The following is a 20628-nucleotide window of genomic DNA, read 5'->3' as shown; positions in this document are numbered from 1 at the left end:
GCAGGCTGTCCCCCTGTGCACCCCCCCGTGCAGGCTGTGTCCCTGTGCACCCCCCCTGTGCAGGCTGTCCCCCTGTGCACCCCCCCTGTGCAGGCTGTGTCCCTGTGCATCCCCCTCCTGTGCAGGCTGTCCCCCTGTGCACCCCCCCGTGCAGGCTGTGTCCCTGTGCACCCCCCCTGTGCAGCCTGTCCCCCTGTGCACCCCCCCTGTGCAGGCTGTGTCCCTGTGCACCCCCCCTGTGCAGGCTGTGTCCCTGTGCATCCCCCTCCTGTGCAGGCTGTCCCCCTGTGCACCCCCCCGTGCAGGCTGTGTCCCTGTGCACCCCCCCTGTGCAGGCTGTCCCCCTGTGCACCCCCCCGTGCAGGCTGTGTCCCTGTGCACCCCCCCTGTGCAGGCTGTCCCCCTGTGCACCCCCCCTGTGCAGGCTGTGTCCCTGTGCATCCCCCTCCTGTGCAGGCTGTCCCCCTGTGCACCCCCCCTGTGCAGCCTGTCCCCCTGTGCACCCCCCCTGTGCAGGCTGTGTCCCTGTGCACCCCCCCTGTGCAGGCTGTGTCCCTGGCCATCCCCCCTGTGCATCCCGTGTCCCTGAGCAATCCCCCCTGTGCATCCCTGTGCAAACTCCCAAGGGTCTCCCCATCCAAGGGGTATCCCCGGGTACTCCCCGTGCACACCCCGTGCGGGCTGCCCCCGCGCCGCCCCCCCCCGCCGCCCGGTGCCGCAGCTCCGGCCCGGGCCGCGCGTGGCAGCGCCCTCTGCCGGCAGAGCGCACGTTGCGCTCCGGGGGAGGCCGTGGGGCGCGCGCCTCCCTCCCTTCCCCCCCCCCGGCGCGCCGCTGTTGGTAGGCGCCGCCGCGGTGCCTGACGGGAGTTGTAGTCGCGGGGTGGGAGGACTCGCTCTCCCGGCGTGCCCCGCGCCGCCGCCGCCGCCGTGGGTGCGGGCCGCTCGCCGCCGCCGCGCTGCTCTGCGTCCCCCGGCCGCCATGGGCTCCCTGCTCAGCCGGCGCATCGCGGGCGTGGAGGACATCGACATCCAGGCCAACTCGGCCTACCGCTACCCGCCCAAGTCCGGTGAGGGCCGCGGGGCCGCTCCCCTCAGCGCCGGGGACGGGGGAGGGGGACGGGCCTTCGCCGGGCCCGGTGCCCCCCGGGCCGCCCCGAGGGGGACAGGCGTAGCGGGGGGGGGGGGGGAGGGCGGTCCCGGGGCAGCCGGGCCGCGGCGTCCCCAGGGGAAGGGGCTGCTGGAGTGCCCGTCAGCGGCCGGGGCCGAGCGGGGCCCGGGGCGGGCTCTGGCTCCGGCTCCGCTCGGGGCCCTTCCCGCCCGGCTTCGGGGCCTCCTTGGTGGAGGGAGCCGACGGACGTATCTTCTCGGGCTAAACCTGTGGTATAAGGCCGTCTTGGTGCGCTGTTTGGCTGAAGCGTGAGGACGCGGGAGGGCCGTGCGCCCTGAATCTAACGCTGAAGTAGTCTGCCCGTCCCTCCGTCAGTGTCCGCGGCCGCCTGGCTCAGTCGCTGCCCTTTGGACGTGGTAGGTGAGCGAGGCTTCGCCTCTCCGCTCTGGAAACGCGACTGCAGCAAGTCGTCGGTCTGCGGCAAGTGGGGCATCTCCTGCTGGTAAAGAGGAAGCGACGGCGGAGTTTGGTGGCGACGCGGGAGGAAAATCAGATCTGGTGGAATATAGGATGGAAAAATTCCCACGTCACAACCTTCTCTAACTCCTTAAAATGGCAGTGGTTCTCGCCTGGGAGCCGTTGGACTGATGTGGCCTACATGGGTATTTGTTTTCCAAAGGGGGACGTTCTGAGAACTTAGAGAGTTGTCAGCAGTGCCGCTTTTGTGAAGTTGGGATGAGCCCGTGACTCACCTTGTCTTAGACTGGTTTTTGAGATTGGCCTGGTTTAACTTGTTTAAAGAGTTTTATTCATTCTTCTCACAAAACGAGTCATCAGGGAAATTCAGGTGCTCTTTTCTCCTACAGTATCCATTCGCTTACAAATTTTTCTAAGTTTCTGTTCTGCTTGGGCTTTTCCAGGTAGGCTAAAGGCTTTGCAGAGCGGCAGTTTGGGTTCCCTCACTCTCGGGTACAGAAGCAGCGTAGCCTTTTCATTCAGAGACTCGAGTTCTGCGTGTGTCCGATGACTTGCTGGCTGTGACATCCTCAGGGCTGTGTGATGGAGGTAGCTAGGTCCCCCTGTTTCGTTTGCAGGGGGTGCAAGATCTTCTCGAATAGTCCTGCCTTCGTTACACCTTGTCTTGTTGCAGGTTGGCCTTCAGCAGGAATGGTGGTGTGGAGGAGATGGAAGGGGGAAGCCTGCCCAGAAAAATTCTTCAGCTGTGTTGGCTTTCTTAGAAAATCTAACCTGCTTTTTTAGAGGGGTGGGAACTAGTTTCTCGGGCTGCTAGGAAAGGCAAATGTCACTGCTAGGTTACAGCAGGACTCTGCGTGTCCCTTGGGTGGCTGGGGGGCTTTCCCAGTATGGGCGACTGGGTGGATGTGAGCTGCCTGCTGAGCTGTAGCTGTGGTACCATGGGCCCTGCTGGCAACTTTCTTACAGCCTAGAGGTTGCACCTGATTTCTCTTGACACTTCGACAGGATTTTAGATATGGACTGGATTAGTTATAACCACCATACGCAATGAACATTAAACTGCTTCTTTCAAATCATCATCCTGTTGTTTCTGTACTGTTGTAATTACCCAGACTAGAATTTAACGGTGTATTGGTTTTTAGCCAACGTGCTTGCGCAGGTAACCCCGTCACACACGTGAGTTGGGTTTGTATGTTCACATGCACCCTGGAAGGGGTCTGTTGACCTAGATGCTGCCAAAGAGTGTTCCACGCGTGGTACCTCCCTTGTAAAACTGAACAACTAATGCTTTCAAGCAGCAGATTAAAGAAAAATATTGGTATTTCCTTTAACGGCTTTGGATATAATTAGATGCTTGTTAATTAATTTTCCGTTGCACTTGCTTGTGCTCTTTCTGAAAGCATACTGGCTTTAGGCTAGACCTTTCTCTTTGCCTTCTTCAGGTTTGTCTAACAAGGATCCTCTTGATTTCAGGAAGGGAGAAGAGCTGTTCAAGCTCAAGATCATTCTAGGCAGAAGAAGAGGTCATGAACACTTCTAAGGTGGAGATTCAAGGAAGGTTACTAAACACCAGAACAGTAAGGGCTGTTAGGACGGCAACCCCCCTCCCTTCTTCAGGTGGAGTGTGTTCAGAAGGACACTGCCCCTTCTGGTCCTGCAGTCCTAATTGTGTTTGTCTTGGGGCTGGAAAGATTGGCTATGACTGGCTCAAAACCTGACAGTGAAGACGGCTGGAAGTGAGTGTGCATGGTTTTATTTGATTTCAGGAAGCAAGCTGGAAGTAGCACAAAAAGTTCTTAGGCTAAATGGTTGCTAATTGTTTCTAACTTGACACCGTTGCTGTGAGCCCTGTACTGCTCCCGACCGCCTGACTGGAAGAAGCCAGTTTTCCATCGGCTGTGTTAGATGTTTGAATGTGTGCGCTGGAGTGTTAGCCTGACACGCAGGCAGTCTCCTGGCTGCTGAGAGATTACCCCTGAAAGGCTGGAAAATGTGGTGAGAGTGTTACCTGAGGTTACCCATCCGCTGGAGTCTTGTGCAGCACCGAGGGCTGTCGTCAGCTTTTATGTTCTTTCCCTCCGAGCCTCTGGTTTAAGCAGATCTCGACTTACTGCGAGTGTCTGGGCAAGCTGCTGCGGCTCTGGTCAGCTGCCGTCCATGGTCGGTATTGGTTTGAAGGACGGGGGTTTGCGTTCTGGAGCAAATACACCACCTCACAGGAAAGACATGATGTGCGAGGAAAGAAACACAAAATACAGGTATTCTGACTGTAATTTAACCAGTATGTCAGCCTGCCTGTGAAAAGGAATACGGTTACTTTACCAGGTTGTACCAAGTGACGCCACCTTGTTGAGTCACAGCTGGTTGCAAATGCAGTGGTGAATATTCAGTTCTCGTTTATTGACTTTTGATGTGGTTATTGCTGGGTCAGTCACGTGCTCTGTGGAGGATTGAGCAGGTTGTTGTGGAATCCACCTTGGTCCTTATGAGCCAGAGTCCCTCATGAGGCATCCACAGATCGTTTAACAGCTTTGTTGCAACTGGTATGCAGTTTTGTAGTTAAAAATCCTCTGAAAATGCCCTGCTTATTCCTCCAAGGCTCTGGGTGTGGATCATTTGCATTTCCCCTCCTGCATCTGGGGGGCTGAGGCTGCTGAGATGCTGCAAGGTGGCACCTGATACCCTTCTCTAATCCCTCTTCACTGGTACCTTTTAACCTTTCTTGCTTGCTTTATGGAGACTGTGCTGGCGTTGTGGATGCCCGACCAGTTGGAAGCAGGTTGGAGAAGGGCCCAGTTTGTGCGGAAGAATTAGTGCCCCCATGAAACGGGCTAAAAATGGGTAATCGCAAGGAGCAGTCATGATCTTCGCTCTGCTTCTGTGCTTGAAGCAGTAAAACGATCCGTGTTCTTGCATGCAGTCTCATGATGCCCCCATTGCTTTAGCAACGAGTGAGCAATGCACCAGTGTTTTCCGCAGCTCCTTCGTCAGCTCGCCTCTTGTTCCAGTGAGCTCATCCACAGTGTGGAGCAGGGCAGGGAGCACGTGCCCTTGAGATGGCTTTTCTCCTCTGGAGTAGGCTCTTGAAAGAGAATTCCCTGGACGTTTTTGGGAGGGAAAAAAGGAGGCAGATTACTCCTCTCTGAAGCTGAACTGCTTTGTTGTTTGGGAATGATGCTTTAATCAAAGAAAGAGCAATTTTAAATAGGAAAAGAGTACCCGGCGTTGTACCCAGTCCATCACCTTGTTCTCGGCTGATAAGCCATGTGTACCGTGACAGTGTCAAGACAGAAATATGTTCCTGTATTTCACACATAGCTTTCATTCCTCACCCGCTCTGCAAAGCACAGCGGAGCGGTTGTCTCCGTTACTCCTGCTGTAGTTCTGTAGGGGTTTCAGCCCAACCCTGCTGGTGACGGCCACCACCACCTGCCGTTCCCTTCCTGCCTTCTCCCCAGCTACTCACGAGTACCAGACTGGCGCGCTCATGGGTCAAAAGCAGTTGCTTTTGCTACTTGTTTGTTGCTGGATTGTATTTAACCCAGCTCAGAGCCACGTTCCCGTTTGCTACATGATCGCTTTTGGTGGCCCAACAGGGATGGGCGACGAGGAGGGCGAGACGGCCTCATCCAGCTGCGGTGCTGGTTCAGGCTCAGGCTGTGTCTAGGACTGTGCTGTCAGTCCGTCCCTTGGCATGCCGTGGTGGTGGGTGTCTGGCCGAGTAATCACGGGATCAGGATGCTGGGTTAGGGTTAGGGAGAAGTAATTATGACTGGAGCAGTCTGGTGCTTAATGCTGGTGCATTTATGATAATAAAACCCCACCACCATGTTGTATGGTTAATATACCAATGTTAAGTAGTTTGGTGTCATTTGATGCCTTGGAGAAGCCTTGGATTCCAGTTTGGTTTTGTGTGGGACAAACTAATGAGTCAGACTCGGCCATTCTGGGTGTCCCAGTGGTGTTTTCCCAGCCACTGTAAAGTTTTCCACCACAACAATTTCTCTTACAACCACTGCTTGTACTTTGTCTACCTTAGCAGTGTCACCCGTTCATGTTCTCTTTTATCTAATGCTCTCCTGTGTTTTGTGCTGACTTACTCCGGGGAAGTAAAGCCACAGTTTTTCTTTGCTCTGGCATTTTTCTCATATTCCGTCCTTGTTTATTTGTGTATGAGTCTTTCCTCCTTAAGTGTGGCGCTGCGTTTTCCTGGAGGATTTCTGTTTGTAGCAGTTCTGTGGAAGGTTAATCCAAAGATTTTTTTGCTTTTCTTTTTTTCCTGCCAAAGAGGATGGTGCTTAGCATCCCCCTTGTGTGCGTAGCTACAGAGCTCTGTGTAAAGCTGGCCTTGCAACACCTGCGTAAGGTAGGTCGAGGTTGTTTTATAGGCTGGGGGGACATGTGGGAACGGGGTTCAAGAGGCATGGTAGTCTGGCTAAAATCCTAAAGCCGTCTTTGTAATGGAGTTGGAAATAGAACCTAGAGGTGGAGCTGCAGCAGGATTTTAATGCATGGAAAATACATACAAGCCTTTTAGAGACACTAAAAATCCTATCAGTCTTGTGCTAGATGTGTGGACGTTACGGTGACCGGAAAAGAGGATACCTCATTTTTTCCTTCTTGAAGTTTCTTTGTCCTTTTAGTCCTTGGTGTGGACTTTACAGGAGTGCTTTCTTAAAGCGTTTTGTCTCCAACTTGGGCAAACTCTGAGTTGCTTGTGACAGTGGTTGAGAGGAATAATGCACAACTTTGGTCTCACCTTGAGAGCTCTGAACTTATGTGTTGTTGTAGCCACTGGTTTCTGAAAGCTTGCAATAGAATATCTTTTTTAGCTGCTAAAAACTGTGTTATAAATTTGTGAAGACAGTTTGCTGCCATCCTTCTTTGTTAGTTTTGCTGTTGAGACCTTGCGTACGCAGCGGCTTTTGTATCCATAGCAGCCCTGGCAGAGCCCAGGGGTGTTCTGCTCACTGGTGTATTCCCCTCTGAGCTCCTCAAGGTGATTTTCCCTGTGGCACTGACTACATTTCTTGTTTGCTTGTGAAGGAAGTGCCTCTGGGAAAAAAAAAAAACCCTCCTTCACATCGCAGGAGGTGACTTAGCAGGAAGATGAAGGGAGCCTTCAGTCTGAACGTGGAATTGAAGCTGTGGTTTCCAGTGAGATAAGCGCTGCTGTGGGGGGGTTGCAGGGGGTAGTGTGTATTTGTGAGAAATCCTAACAATTTGTTAAGAGATCCCAAACGTAGTTCTTAGCGGAGCAAAGACAGTGTGGCAGGCGCCTTGAACATGCTGGTTACGCGTCTCAGTGTCGTTCCAGTTGTACGAGAGAAATCTTTTCATCCCAAGGTGCTGGAGAGGCCGCCTGGCGATGCTCTCCTGGACAGTTGGCTCCCCGCAGGCGTGGGGTTTCAGTGGTGGTGAGCAGTCCTTGCCTGCTGGGGCTCTGCGTCCTCTGCGCGTGGGATGCAGAACTTCTTCCACAAAAAACTCTGCTCTGAATTTGTGGAATACAGGTTTACTGAGGTGAGTCAAGCCCCAGGATGTCTCGTTCACGGGATACGAGGGAGCTGTCTGACTGATCCCAGATAATCAACTGCTGCAGTATTGAGGCATCCTGCACAAGTGTTGTCTTCACAGTTAATCAGATAAAATGCTCCAAAACACAATCCTGCTTGGCCCATGTAAAATGTGAAATCTATTCCTAAACCCCAGTGTTCGTCCTGCTTTTCTGAACCTTAGTATAAGCATAAACCATCGCGGTGTATCTCAGGTGGAGAGGCTCTATCAAGCTAGCCGTGCTTGGAGATTATATGCAGATTAGCTTTTTAATTTGTTGCTTCTGGGAGGGGTGGGAAAAGGTTGCCTGTCATTTGGAGCACCTATGTTTTGTTATGCTGATTCTGTAGGACAGATTCTAGGTAGATTCTGGACCTGTGCTGAAGTTGATTGTTGTATCTGGAAAGAAGGACATGTTTCTGTAATATAAACATCTGGATGCTTGTAGGCTGAGCTCAGCAATAGCTGCGCACTACCATCGTCATTAAAGCACTACCATCTGTGCAGAGTAAGAAGAGCCTTTCTTGAAGCATAAAGGAAAAAAGCCTTAATGGAAAAAACAGAGCCATTCATGAACACCCTTCCGTTTCAGAGTAAATTGTGCTTGCTTCTAGCTAGAGGGACTGCAAATCCTTCCATAATGCCTCCATAACTATTCAGGTGATTAGTTACAGCTTCTGTAATGACCTGTTTTAAAACAAATTTTATGCTGTCTGTGCATCGCACCTAGGGAAGCGAATGTACGTTTGGCTCAGTCCTTTCATCACGCGCGTGAAAACCCCCCACTCTGAAACTTCAAGGGAAATGGCTTGGGTGGAGCCTTTTATTTTAGTTCTCTCCTGATACTTCTCTGAAGTATTGTGACTCCAGGAAAACACTCTCAAATATGAACTTTACAAAGTCTTTCTAGGAGGAGGAGGCTACATTTGTGGTGCTCTTGTACATCTGAATCGATTCGGTTGATTTAGCAGTTAATCCAGTGCTCCAGAATCCCAGTGACGTTGCACACGCTTCATCTCCTGCAATTTGCACTGTAGTGCATCACCTTAAAGATGAATCGAAACAAATCTGTGGTGAAGGTTTCACAGCTGAAGTTCAGTTTAGTCAGTCCCAGGGTTTATCTCTCCCAGACATCCATGCTTCTGCATTTAGAACTGTCGATGTTATTAATTAAATCCAGCACCAAGGCGTATAGTCTCTAGCACTCACAGTAAAGGTTTTGTGTGGTTCTCGCCCTGGGATATGGGAGTGAAAGAGGGGAGGGAAGGCAAACTTTGCCCAACAGGAGCCCCTCTGGCTGTGCAGGGCTTTGCAGTGGGAGGAAGCCTCATCCTCCTCTGAGCAGGTTGATGGTCTTTGTGGGAGTGGACTTCACACTGGAAGGTGGAGAAAAGAGGAAGAATTCATCAAAATTGAGCAATATTGGAAAGGGCTGACTCTTACTGCTCCCTGTCCCTTCTCTGGAAAACGAGTTAAAATGGAATTATCTCCACTGTAATGATTTATTCTAGGGCTCCCCCCCCCCGCCCTGCTTCTACTGTTGGCAGTGGCTGTCAGTAGTACAGGGAAGGAGTGAACTAGCAAGTATTTTCTATGTCTTGTGCTCTTTTATACTTGTGAATTAAAAACTGCACAGACCAGCTGTTCTCTGGAAAGCACTCATTTAGAGGTTTTTTTTTTTTATTCCCTTGTGGTTTTTTTTTCTAGGAAACTACTTTGCAAGTCACTTCTTTATGGGAGGCGAGAAGTTTGACACCCCTCACCCTGAGGGCTACCTTTTTGGCGAGAACATGGATCTAAACTTCCTCGGGAATAGACCTGTTCAGGCAAGTTCCTATATGCTGTCTATTTTACCCTTTTGTTTTCTGCCTGTTTTGGAAAATCATGTGCGGGGCTTGTAGAGGAGGATAGCACAGACCTAAGAGACCCTCCCTACTTGGGGAGTGTCATTCCGGCGTGAGGTGCAAGAGCGTTCCCCCACCCCACGTCCCAGCTTGCCAGCTGCCATAGCTGTTCAGATGCAAGCAGAGTTTTTCTAAGAAGCAGTATTCACCTTCTAGGCTTATTTTCACTTAGGGCAGAAGGACGAAGTAGTGGGGGAAGAAGGACAGGGACTCAGGAGCACAGATTTTGGGACTAATTCTGATTGTTTGTCTGAGCGAGTGTAAAACATGCTGCAGAGAGGAGAAGGCTGGGAAGCAGATCGGCTCTCAGAGCCTGAACTTCACAGGGCTCCTGGGCACGTGGGATGGACTCCAGCCAGTGTTCAACACGTGCTGTTCTCTGTGTAAACGAGTGGCCTGACTGGGCGTAGGGCGGTGTTAAGACAGATCTTGATATTTGGTGATTTTTGTTTGCTTTGTAACCTAGGTGGGCTGCTCAGAAAGTCCCTCCTTTAGTTTTCCCAGTTGGAACATGGAGGTATTTCTGGGCTCACAGGTGTTTTATGAGACTGCAAAAAGCTACCTGCTCGAGTGATTGGCTTGTTCTTTTGTTGTGAACAGCGAGTAGCACTGTTGTGAGGGACAGATAGGAATTTTATGCAAGTGTTACATTTTGGATTTCTCTTGCATCTCAGAACTGCTTAAAAAGAACCAAAAGGTAACAGAGTAGGAGCCATTTAGAGATGTTTTCAGAGTACTAGAGAGGAAAGGGAAAAGAGCTGCTTGCTTTGCCAGCTATTTTCCTAGTTGTTTCTGCAGCTTCAAAACATGAAAATGAAAAATTGATGTCACGGTTCTTACCTTCAGAAAAGCTGTGACTATTAGTTAATTCATGCTTGTAGTGCTCGGAGGCAGTTCAGTGTCACCCCTGTTTTACAGATAGGGGAAATGAGGCAAGATGACTTGATGTTTGAATTGGACCATTGACAAGCACGTTCTACTTTCTGAGCTGTCCTTGGGCTGTGCCATTGGTCTTCTCAGCACCACGGTTAGTTAACAGGACTCTGCAGGGTAGGACAAGGGAGAATCCAGAAAGCCCTTGTTCAAGCAGAAACTGCAGGCGAGCATCAGAATTAGGAAGGAGGAACATTAGACGGAGATTGTTCTGGATGTAACAGTGCTATGCAGGCATGGGGATGCTCAGCACGTACCCTACGCCATGTCTGCATACAGGGCCTGTGCAGGACAGTGGTTAAAAGAAGACTGCTGCTCCTTTGCTCTGGGACTAGCAGCTGCACAGCGCTCCAACAAAAGCAGAAGGCGCAGCTGTTAGCTAAGTATCCCATGTGCCTATGGCTGTAGGGACTAACCTTGCAGAGTTAAATTGCCTGCATGTCTCAGCCTGGGTTTCCTTGCAGACATCCCGGCACTGAGTTTCATCATTTCTTCAGAGGGGAGTGGGTGAGAATGCTATTAACACAGTGGGACATTTGCCAAATAGGTTTAAGAGAGGGAGGCTGTCGTGGTATATAGTTTGCCTATGTAAAGTTAATGCCCTTTGGCGGCTCTAATTACTCTTCAAGGAAAAAAACACTTGAACACAGACCAGCAAAACTGCTTTCTGGACGTGGGCCAAGTTATCGCTTTGGAGTAACTGAGGTGTTGACTGCTCTGTGTAAAGCAGTGCTACCAACCATAGTGCCGAGCAGTCAGGGTGCAAGGAAAGTAGTTGCTGCTGTCCCGTGAATTCTCTGCTGCCTGTGGCTGTGGCACGGGGTCTTCTGTGGCGTGCTCGTGTCAGTCAGGGAACAGCACGTTTTCCCTCAGGCTCTGGCTATTGCCCCACCAATACGTTTCTGTGGCCTGAGGGGACAACACTGAAAGGTTGTGTCCTGGAGCTGCCCTGAAGTTCAGCTGCAGCAGCGTTTGGCTGCCTGTTTAGCAGACTGTTTGTTTCTAAGGAAATGTATATTGATGGTCTCTGGTACTTCTGCTCCATGTCAGTCACTCTCTCTACACCATTCCAGGTCACCTAGTAGATGTGTGTTTGAAGGACCCCACTTCTAATGAGGCTGTGTGGTGGCACTGTTGCTGGATACGTTCAGAGTGACCTTCTGCCCGGAAGCCTGTCCCGTAGCTCTGTACCTTTGTGTCGTGCTGCTGCTCTGACTTGGAGCATGTCTGTGTCCCCAGTCTGAGCACCTATCAAACTTGGCAGTTGTGTGAGCGGATGTCTCAGCTTCAGAGTTCGCTGAGCAGATGGGAGACCCAGCAGGCAGGTCTGCAGCTGTACAGGTTGTGGTCACCACAGTAAGCAGTTTCCTTTGCATTTCTCGCTGGAGATTCTGTGACCAGTAAGGAGAATTGCAGTCTGAAGCATTATCATCCTTTATTTAAAGGACAATCTGTGAGAGAAAGTCTCTTGACTGTAGAATAGAATGAGGCCCCCTATCCCTGTCTCTTTCTTTTCTTTTCCAGAACATTTGCCCCATTGTTTCAGAATAAAAAGAGTTTCCCCCAGTAATCCAGGGCTTCGGCATGCTGATTAGCAGTCAAGTCACTGTTTGCATGCTGTAACACACATGAAAGAGCTGCATTTCTTCTGCTCAAGCTGGACGTGGTTTCTTTAGTGGAAATAAAAGCTTGTGAGAGCAAGGCTTTCCAGACTGAGAATTCAGGGTGCAGAAAAAGAGCTTGTGACAATACCCTTTCTTAAAGCGCGTACTCCCAATATGAGCTATTGCTGGGCCAGAGCAGGATTTTCATCCTGAAACATGCTCGATTTATCTGTAAATAGAATCCTCCATTACTGTTCCTTGTGGCTGTTGTACTGAGTACCCTTAAAGGTAGATGTTTCTTGGTTTGGGTAAATTGTATGCCAAGTAACATGCTGCTACCTTTTATGGTATAATAATAGGAGAATTATTTGCCTTTTTGTTCCAGTTTCCCTATGTAACTCCAGCTCCACATGAGCCAGTGAAGACACTGAGAAGTTTGGTGAATATCCGCAAAGACTCTCTTCGACTTGTGAGGTACTGTTATTGCCTGAACCTTTCATTTTATTCAACCCAGCGATCTGTCATCCAGAGCCAAACTGTATTTGATCAGGTTTTGGAGAACTAGCTGAATTCCAGATCCTCGTTGCTAGATATGTCCAGAGGTTTCTGTGTTCCCTTGTGATCAGAGCTTTCAGGTGATTTATATGCTCCTTATCCCTAGACTCGAGCAGTCTGTGTTTCCAAACAGGACCAGAGATGTATCTGTCTCTACAGGACAGCCTAGAGTGGTAAACAAAATCATGAAATCATTAGCATGAATGGAAGATATTCGTCAGGTCAATAAACCCTACAGACAGATTCCTGTCTACATTCTTGTGCAAGGAGAAGCCAGAAAGTAGCTGATTCTGGTGCAAGTCACAGGCCAGGAAGACTGATTGGTCTTGAGTGAAACTTCCTCAGGTTTCTCCTGCTGCCAAGGTACAGTTTGGTCCTAGTGTTCTGCATTCATTTAGATGGCTTGTGTCCCATGCATAGGGGAAGGAGGTCTGGATAATCATGGAGATCTGTTACCTTTCATTGCTCTACACTGAGATCTAAAATGGCACTAGCTGGATTAAATGCAACGGCTAGCAATTCGACCTGCGGCTGCCCTCTTTCAAACAGATGGCTGAAGTACAGGGGCCCAGCACACAGGGCTTTGTTTTGGTCTGAGCGACTGGGCAGATGTCCAGGCAGAGCATTTCTCAAAGATCCTTGAGTTGCTTTGAATTCTGCGTTTCAGGCGCAGGGCTGGAGTACTGGCAGGGGGCCAGCTTCAACTCTCAGCCAAGGTGGTTCTGAGAGCATGGCGTAACGTGAGTAATTTGAGTCATAACCACACAAACCCCTCAGTTTATGTGAAAAGTGAAGGTTGGTTTTTTTTGTTTTGTTTTTTTAAATAAGCAATACCTGTGGTTTCAAAACTGATTGAACAGGAAAAGAGGGAAGAACTTCTGAAAAAGTAACCATTGGTAAACTGCTCTGAATGCTGTCTGGCTTTTTCAGCTAAAGGGTGAAGTACTTCTCTAGGAAAAAGTCTTGCTTTTCCTCCCACACTTGCTGTGGAAAGGGTATTTTGTTGTCCTTGCAGGCATCCACATAAGCAGTGTAACATCTCTCAGAAGCCTTGCTTCTGAGGAAGGAGAGGTCTTGCTGTGAATGGAGGAGTTGGTGGGGTTTAGTACATACAGTTCTGTCATTCTGCTTTCTGTGGTTGCATGTCCTGTCCCCCCGAGCAGAGTTGCAGCTCTGGACTGTTTGAAATATAGTTTCCATGCACCTTGACAGTGTCTAGGTTTGCATCCATCTAATTCCTGGTACTATCGGTTCTTTCTCTGCCTCATGAGCTCTCACAGGCTCTTGTGCTGCTGCTGCTATGTTAGTGCTGACGACAACACCGCCAACGTTACTCTATTTAATTTTGTACTGATGTAGACCCAAAATGACATTTTAATTGCCGGTCCGCAAGGGCACATTCTGTCTCGTGCTTTTCTACCGTTCTCGACTAGAGGCTTTTCCTTTCTCCCTCTGTGCACGTAAAGACACTTTGTGCCCTCTCCAGCTTGGCTTGTTTGCAACCAGTGGTTGAGGCTTGCACATTCTTTCCAGAACAAGTTAAGTTTAATTGACCTTTAATTGACCTCTGCCACCAAATAAAATGATACTGAGATGAGTGTCTAGGTGTAAAGTAGGTTTTTAATGGTAAAGTCCTCAAAGCTTTTTGGTTTTTCCTTGTGTTTAATTGAAAAGTCATTGTTCACCTGTGAAGAGGGTGTTGATCCATAATTTGGAGTGTAGGGCTTTATGGAGGAATATGAGGAAATGTCCACTCTGGGCTTCCTGCCTGGCTCTGACCAGACAAAATTCTGAGCTTTGTCAAATCCTAAATGTTTACAGCAGCTCTGGAGAGAAGCAGTAAACCTGTGGATATTGGTGTTGAAGTTCTGAGTCTTTGACACCTCGTGTGAGTGCTTGATTTCTAGCAGGATGAGACTCTGAACCTCAGCGGAGGGTAGCATGAGTTTTGCTGTCAACAACTAACAGAAAGACTGCCTCACGTCTGTCTTGTGTCCCGCTTTTGGCCCTGGATTGGAAGCTTTATTTCAGAGCTGAAGTACCTGATAGGCTGGTACTGGCTGTTTACTCTTACCTTGAAAGCACTTCCAGTTGCAGGAGGAAGATCAACTCATGAGGCAATGTGTTTCGTGGAAGAGTTGCGTCCTGGGACAGCCTCTCTGCTTCAGCGTGGGCTTTGGGCTTCAGATAGCATCATGGAACAAAAGCGCCGAAGGAATCAGCAACTATAGTGGTTTGGGAATGTGTCTGAAGCAGCAGCAATATCATGGAGAGGAGTGAGACCACCGAGCATTTTGGATAAGGGCCTGAGAGGGAGGTGGCTGATAGGGACCGAGGGGAGACAGGTGAGTTGCTGTGAGTGAGAAGGGAAATCCCTTCTATTCCCTCTCCAGCATAGCGGGGCTGACCTTGATCCTTAGAGCTGTTTGTCCCGCAGTGGAGATGGTGAGGGTGCTGGGACTGCCTGCTCTGCAGCCCTGGATAGCGTTAAACTGTGTACAGATCTCTGCAGAACCCCCAAATAGGAAAGCCTCCATTTGATGATGATCTCCCCCCATGAAAGTCAATGCTGTGATAGAGATGTCAGCTAGTTCTTACTTTGTTTAATGCCTGCTCTAACACTGTTGTAATGCATATCTCACAATACTAAGTCAAGCAATACTTAGCGTTTATCCTGCGTGTCTACTAAGTTGTTGGTCAAACTTTTTAATCTCCTCAAAGGATGAAATCAGGTTCGACTCGACCTATTTCTATAAAATTGTCATGGCTGCTGTTAATTATATTTTTATATTTTAATTCTTTAACAGACAAACAAAAAGTTCCAGCATTTCCATTATTTTATCCAGAAGTGATGTCAGACCAGGTGGCCTCAGCTCCCTTGGTCATCCTGCTTTGCCTTTTTCATCATAACGTTGGATCAGCTATTTGTTCTCAAAGGTGGTCAGTCTCTTCTGCTCTATACACGTGATTGTGAAGGCTATGTGATTGACTTGTGTGCATGACCGAAAGGCACACCTAGCAAAGTCACTGGTTTCTAAATTTGTGCATGCATCTGTGGCCACCTCACGTCAACACTGTCTGTAGGGCTTGACTAAATGTACACTGTAAACTTCAAGTGCAGGTGGAGACAGAAGAGCTCTTGAACCACCTGAACCACCTCCTTGTCTGCCACGTCTGTTGCAAAGAAAGAAGGAATGCAAAATGTGTGGCTTTGTCTTGTTACTCCCCTGAAGTTACATCCCACCGTTCCTGCACTTTAAGGTGGAACATGAGATGTCTCTGCCTCTCAAAGTATGCACCAAAGTAGTCCTTGCTTGTTCCTTGGTCCAGCTACCAGCTGGCATAGCCGCTTATGCAGTCTGTTCTCACCTGAACTCCTTGCTATGTGGCAGGTGGTTTTCTTAACCTCCAGCACCAGGCATGTTACAACAGGAAGATGTGTACGCAGCCTTGCCGTGACTGTCACCATTTAGGCACGTATACCTTGCCCCCTGCTCGAGTGATGCTGTTCCAGGCAGACAGGGCTCTGACTCTCTTACTTCCCAGCAGATGCATCCTCCAGAAACCTTCTCTCCAGGCACTGCAGTTGGTAGTGGCCCCTCAGTGGTTTCCCAGGGCAACAGATCTATTCTAGTCTCGGTTTAACCCCTTTTCTTCTTGAAAGGATGGAAGCACATTCTGAGTGCTGGCAGGGAGGTGCAGAGGTGAAGTTGGGAGCAGGAGGGTGATCTGGGAACCCGTATGCTTTGTGTGACTTCACCGAGAAGACAAAACAGGCAATGGTTTTACTAATGACATGTTGCTTTTGTGTGATGTGCCCCAACCCCAGGTCTCCCACCTTGTTACTTGGGGCTGTTATAGGTATCTAGATCTGTGTTGTCGATCTGTAACTCATGCATGTGCCGGGCATCTCTATTTTAATACCTACCTATGTATGCAGTGAGTATAGGTCTACGAAGTAGCCTTCATCGGTGCTTGCCTGGAAGGGGTGCTGGTTCTCCCCCACCCTACTTCTTCTGGAAGAAGTGGCAAGTGTATCAGCCTGGATCCTTCGCTGCCAACCTCGGATCAACGGAGGGCAGCGCAGCAAGAGAGAATTTGCAGGAGCTTTGTGCTGCTGCTTTCTTGGACGCACGCAACACTTGTGAGCGGATTGTTGCCATCTGTGTTCTTGGGTCAGTCCAGCACAAAATGTTGATGCTATCCCCGTGTTTTCTAGGCAAACCTGCCCTGCTGGCTAGAGTGTTTCTTGTTTACAGCCTTCCAGTGCCGTGATTTTATTCTTTGAATGCAACCAGCTTGTGTGAAAATGCCGTCTTGCTTCTATATTGTATCCAGGCTGCTGCAGATGCTCAGACTCTAAGTTGGGATTTGTCTTTCTTATACTAGCGTGCTGGGTGTATTCTAGCTTGATTTGCTGTTCTGACCTAGGTGAACCTCTGGCAAAAGTCTTGTTTGGAGCTCTCCAAGTCCTTCAGACAGGAATGCGAATGTATGCTATAGCGATTCACTAGGGCTACATTAGTACAAGTATGGGTGTTAGGTATTTGATTATACTGCTCTTAAATTTTATTTTGCACATTCTGTATTAAATTGCTGAAGCTGAACACTTCATTCTTGTTCAGTGTGGTGTTAAGTAAAGTTCATGCTGGAACCCTCTTAATTAGGCAGCAGTTATTACATCTCGGTGAACTCAGTAAATAAGAATTCCCTTGACAATTTTTAGATTGAATTATGGAGGTATGCCTAGCCCATTTCTGAGTATTTTCAACAGTGCAGCATATTCATCACGGCTGTTTGATGAAGGGAGGCCGATTGATACTGTGAAATCAGAGACGGTGCCAAGGTTTTCCTGAATAGTTTAGCTGCTTGGCTTTGACCCAGGCATCGTGGCAATTAAGGTAGTACCGATAGACAAGTGAGGCTGGAGCTGGGCAGCAAATCAAGTAGTGTTGTACACTTCTCAAAGGCAACCTGCTGCATTCACCGTTCCTATGTGGTGCGTGAACTAACGGTGATACCTACAGTCGTAGGATTACAGTGGGATTTGAATTTATGGATGAGAATCTGCTTCTGCCCTGCCAGTGAATCACGTGCATTCTGTCTGTCACTTTGCGCTTCAAGGCAGGGGAGATCTTCTCATGGTGTGTTGTGTCGGCTGCTTGTTCCAGGATCTGCTGGTCTCCCTGGCCGCTCCTGGCATGCCGTAACTCACTGCTCGTCCATGGCCATAGCTCGCTGCCCTGGAGCTTGCTTCATACCACCCTCTTCACCGGATTTGTTACCTGCCTTTTCCAGCAGTAGGGAGAAGGAGTAGTACTGGGCAGTGGTGATCACACAGTGGGATCCAGCTGTACAGTAGCCCATAGCCAAGTTATGGCTCACCTTTATGTTAGCTGAAATAACTTCTAAACTCATTCTTGTATTGGTTATCACGCGTCTGTTAAGCAGTTGAATGTGCTAATTTTTGTTCATACAATAAATGTGTGCAAGCTTCAGTCATTAACAGCATCAAAGGTTTAGTTCATGATTTGTCCATTTAAAGGTATTTGAAGTTCCTACATTTGGATGCTTTCTGATCTGAATATCATCTTCTGTGTGATACTGGAGGTACCTTTTGTTGAGCATCAGGAGTTCTTTGTGTTACAGAAGCCTTGTTTTTTGCCTGTCATGCACCATTTCATTTGCAGAGTTAAAAGAATTAGGCTTTAGGCTTCTTAGGCCCATGCAGGATTTCTTTAGCCCAAATACTGAGCCTAATGTGAAGATCTAAAAGGAAGGAGAATGTTTCTTCTCCTAAGGGTTTGACACTCAAGAGTTCGCTTTCTTGTCTCATTCTGTGTCCTGGCGCTGTAAGGCTGGGTCAGATCCCTCAACACTGTCGTTAAATAATTCACTTTAATAACTTCAGTCAAATCTTGGAAGAACCTTCCTCAGAGGAAAGAACAGAAATCTCCTGGGAAGCCCCAGGTGGAAGCCCATGGTGCCTTGACTGTCCAGAACACCGAGATTGGAGTGCTCTTGTCCTGATTTCCAGAGTGATCTTCATGATATCTCATAAATATACGTTCTAATCCTCTGGCATTGTCTTTCAGGTATAAAGATGATGTTGACAGTCCTACTGAGGAGAATGGGAAGCAGAAAGTCCTGTACAGCCTGGAGTTCACATTTGATGCGGATGCCCGTGTTGCCATCACAATCTACTGCCAGGCTACGGAAGAGTTTGTTGGTGGCATGGCAGTGTAAGTCCTGGGCTTGTGGGTGCGTGGAGGGGCACAGGAGCTCTCAGGTGATGAGCCTGTCAAACATCTCTCATTAATCACCCCCAAGGGCAGTGCTGCCACAGATGGTGGAGAGGGAAATCTCTTCTTTTTCTGTTTGTTTTATATGTTCTGATAGCTTTGAATATTACTTTCACTTCCCTCCCCACATAGCCAATATCCCCTCTTGTTCCCTTTTTGGTTTGGTTTTTGGGTGTGGGGAAACCATTCTGTGTGCAACAAAGGAGAGGAACTCACAGCTGTATGCTTTGTCAGTAAGATGTTCCATGAAATGGAAAAAACCAACCACCCTTCCCTTCGAATGCTACCTGTTCTTTTCCAGATCGCCTAACTCACTGGATTTCTGTGTTCCCTGTGACGGGAGCATCTGGGCCACCAAAGTAAAGTTCAGTCTGAAATTTACATAGCGAGTCTGTGGAATTGAGGCCCACCCAAAGCCCCTTTTGGGATAAATGACCACCTCGACACAGGCTGTTGTGAGGTGGCTGTCAGGAGGATTTACTGCCTGAAACCCTGCCCGTGTGTTTCCTGCCAGGTACACATATTAGCCTTTGGCTAGCTGTAGAAAGAATGGTCAAAAAGTCATCCGTGGAGTCTTTCTCATACGCTGGTAGTGCATCCCTGCGGATTTCAAAACCTTTTTGTCTAAATCGGCACATTTAAACCATTCCAATCAACACTGTACCCCATAAGACTAGGAAAATTTCCTCTCTGTATTAAGAGCTAAGGTGGCCGAAACATGCTCTCCCTGGTGCGAGTTGGGTGCACGTGAGCTGCTGGTACATCATGGCAGGCTTCCGATGGCCATGGGACAAAGAATTCTTTTTGTTCTATGGGTAAAGGAAGATTCAGGCTGCAGAAGCTCTTGGCTTCCTCTAGTAGAGGCTTTTGGCTGATCAGCGGCTCTGTGCACATAGTGCTGATGGCTTCTGCAGTGGTGCTCTGGATTTGGGGGTAAACTTACATTTTATTGAAGGGATCCGCAGAGGTTTCAGCGGGGAGAAATATGTATGACAAACCATAAAATGGCTTATGTGTTTTATGCGAAGTATAAACATCCCGCTAATGATCAATGAATAGTGTATTTTTAGAAATGAGACAAGCTCAATGCTCCCATCCAGATTTGCATTCCTCCAAACTGGAGGATATCCTGATCCAGAATTTTTGTTTAGGCCCCTTCTCTTCTTCTGTTGAAGCCTATGGCTGCCTTTGTTTTGGGGAGGTAATAAATTAACTCCTTCTAAGTGCTTGAAAAATATCTCTCGACAAACTCTGAAAACGCTTTCTATTTAGATCCAGTTTTTCCTGAGCAGAGCTGAATGCAGCAGGATGCCTTAGAAATCCTGATAAAGTTTCCGTGTTCTGTCTCTTAGGTCCTTAGGTTTCCTGTGAATTTAGTGCTAGTGAAGGTGTTGGAATGGCAGCCTTGGAGATTGAAGTCCTCTTTTCCTAATACAGGTACAACGTGGAGAAGTGGCCAGTGTCCCTTGTGCTGCCCTGCAGTGTTCCTTGGTTTTTGACCTGAGAAGGAAACCGGCTATGGGCTAATGGGGAGAACTGAGGGCCTCTATGGCCAGGGTGGATGTATTTACATTGCCAGACTTCAGCCATGGCTTAAATCAGCAAGTCTTGTTTTAAATCTTGATTTTAATCCTGTTTTGCGTATTCGCTTGTTGGTTTCCCTCGAAGGAGAATTTGTCACTGGTCAGCAACAATGAAACATCTGCATGTACAAGTCAGCGTAAGCTTCATATCAAACTTTGTGCTACATTTTACAAAGAGCTTAAGTCTGTACAGAATATGCATATAGTTTAAATTGTATTTTTTCAGACTCCTAGTTTTGCATTTTGTTGTGTCAAAATGGCAAAAGAGAAAGTTTATTCTAAAAAGAAAAGATACTTTTTTTTTTTTTAACCTGTGTCTTGAACCAAGCTGTGTTGGGGTGGAAGTGCCACTGAATCACCCGAGACCAGCAATGTAGCATTCTTGTTGGTTAAACTGCTCTATGTTGGACTCTTAAGAGACTGTCTTGCCAAGTTGTGCCTTGAATAATAATTGCTTAATGGAAGTATTGTAGTTACCGAATATAACTGTTTCTGGGCAGAGTGTGTTTTCAGTCTTCTGTAACTAGTAGCTCTCCTCTCAGAACTCTGTCAGTTAATTGGAGGAGGAAAACACAGTTTCTGGTTCACTTCAGAACACGTTTTACT

At 48.4% G+C, this 20628-nt stretch overlaps 1 protein-coding gene across 4 annotated transcripts in view; it reads left to right on the top strand.

Annotated features, from left to right (window-relative positions):
• Nucleotides 1-940: 940 nt before the first annotated feature.
• The window catches only part of MGRN1 (mahogunin ring finger 1), a 57621-nt gene continuing 37933 nt past the window's right edge, over nt 941-20628 (top strand). For all 4 annotated transcript variants that reach the window (XM_076351086.1, XM_076351085.1, XM_076351088.1 and 1 more), the window contains exons 1-4: nt 941-1067; nt 8849-8967; nt 11968-12056; nt 18233-18379. In XM_076351086.1, the coding sequence (XP_076207201.1) occupies nt 980-1067; nt 8849-8967; nt 11968-12056; nt 18233-18379 (443 nt within the window). In that variant the 5' untranslated portion in view covers nt 941-979. The remainder of the gene's footprint in view (nt 1068-8848; nt 8968-11967; nt 12057-18232; nt 18380-20628) is intronic.

This window comes from Aptenodytes patagonicus, chromosome 13 (assembly GCF_965638725.1).
Source record: "Aptenodytes patagonicus chromosome 13, bAptPat1.pri.cur, whole genome shotgun sequence".
Classification (NCBI taxonomy): domain Eukaryota; kingdom Metazoa; phylum Chordata; class Aves; order Sphenisciformes; family Spheniscidae; genus Aptenodytes; species Aptenodytes patagonicus.
The sequence above is the reverse complement of the archived record's forward strand: the minus strand, read 5'-3'. Positions and strand labels throughout refer to the sequence as shown.